Source organism: Entamoeba nuttalli (genome assembly GCF_000257125.1).
Source record: "Entamoeba nuttalli P19 unplaced genomic scaffold asmbl_5382, whole genome shotgun sequence".
Lineage (NCBI taxonomy): Eukaryota > Evosea > Mastigamoebida > Endamoebidae > Entamoeba > Entamoeba nuttalli.
Window position 1 is genome coordinate 2483 of NW_008577421.1, and position 1503 is coordinate 3985.

Below are 1503 nucleotides of genomic sequence, written 5' to 3' on the forward strand. Positions count from 1 at the left end.
TCTAATTACTTTAATATATTTATTTCAAATAACGTATGTTTCTATATCAACAATTAAATTTCGGATTCTATTTCAACTAATTATTGACAAATCCTGTTTAAAACTAATATAAAAAGAAAATTCTCAACTAGAAAATAGCATTAGATTAAAAAATGATTATATCATTACTATTTATAACAATTCTTGTTGTATATTCACGTCCTATAAAACCACCACGTTTAGGTGATGGTTTTATTCAAAGAGGAAATCATTATGAACATGGAACTAACAACAAATTGAAAGGTGATAATGGTGAAACCGAATTACAATATTCCGTTGATATAAAACCAAATGTTCATTCATTTGATTTTGATGAATCAATAGAAAGTGTTGAATGTCAAGGAGATGATTTGATTGTTTCAACAAACAATAAATATATTGAAACATGGAGTAATAATTCACTTGTTACAGGTTCTAATGAAATGTGGAAAAGTTCATGTACATTAAATAGAAGAGTAAAGAATATTGAATTAATGTATGAAAAAGATGGATTATATTATTATTTACTTAGAACAGAGAAAGTGTCATTTAATGAATATTTTAATGAAGCAAAATTAATTTATAATCCAAAGAATAATGGAGGATATAATAAAGAAAATAAAAGAAAAGGATTTAGAAAAGTACATTTCAAAGAAGAAAGTAATATTGATGCATCAACAGTTGAAATAAGTTCAATTCCAACAGAAGTAGTACAAAGAAGTGAATATATAGAAGTGAAAACAACAGAAAAAACATTGCCATTCAATATTGAAACACCTGTTGGTGTTATAAATGTCGTACATGATGAATATTATTGTATAAGTTATAGTCTTATTAAAGGAAGTGAAGATATTCAAGGGGAGATGATCTTTGATGTTTATCCTAATGAAAAACAATAACAAATATAAATTTTATAAATTCATTCATAAATTTTTTTAAAAACATATATAAACGACATAAAACATATACCGTCAAAGATAATAAATATTCAGTTGATGAATTATATACTAAGTGTATTAAAATAGACAAAACATATAAAGAAAATAAAAATTACACAGTTAAAATGAAGATGGAAGGATATAAAGAAAAAGAAGGACCAATATTTTATGTTGAAAAAGATGACTCTCTTATTGTAACAACACCCATAGAAGGAGAATTTATAGATTATACAAAAACAAAAGAGATTTTAGTTAAATGGGAATACAAAAATGCATTTAAATATGCACAAGGAGTAAAAACGGAGTTAAAGATGAAAAAATAATAAAAGTAATAAACAAAAAATTTAGATAGTGTTACAAAAAAAACAACATGTGTGAAACAATATCCATAATTCTGATAAAACAAAAAGATAATATATACACAACAAATAACCGTTGAAAAAAAATTATATAAATACAACACACAAAAAAGGAAATATTAAAAAAAATTAAAAAAAAAGTAAACAAGAAAGAAAAAGAAAGAAAAAAAAAAAAAAAAAAAAAAAAA

The 1503-nt window shown here is 23.1% G+C and overlaps 1 protein-coding gene across 1 annotated transcript; it reads left to right on the forward strand.

Moving 5' to 3' along the window:
- Positions 1-152: 152 nt before the first annotated feature.
- ENU1_128370 (hypothetical protein) lies at positions 153-1253 on the forward strand (the record flags this gene model as incomplete). Its single annotated transcript, XM_008860006.1, has 2 exons — positions 153-1126; positions 1209-1253. One exon carries the CDS (start codon positions 153-155, stop codon positions 915-917), a length of 765 nt encoding a protein of 254 aa, XP_008858228.1. The 3' UTR covers positions 918-1126; positions 1209-1253.
- Positions 1254-1503: the final 250 nt, after the last annotated feature.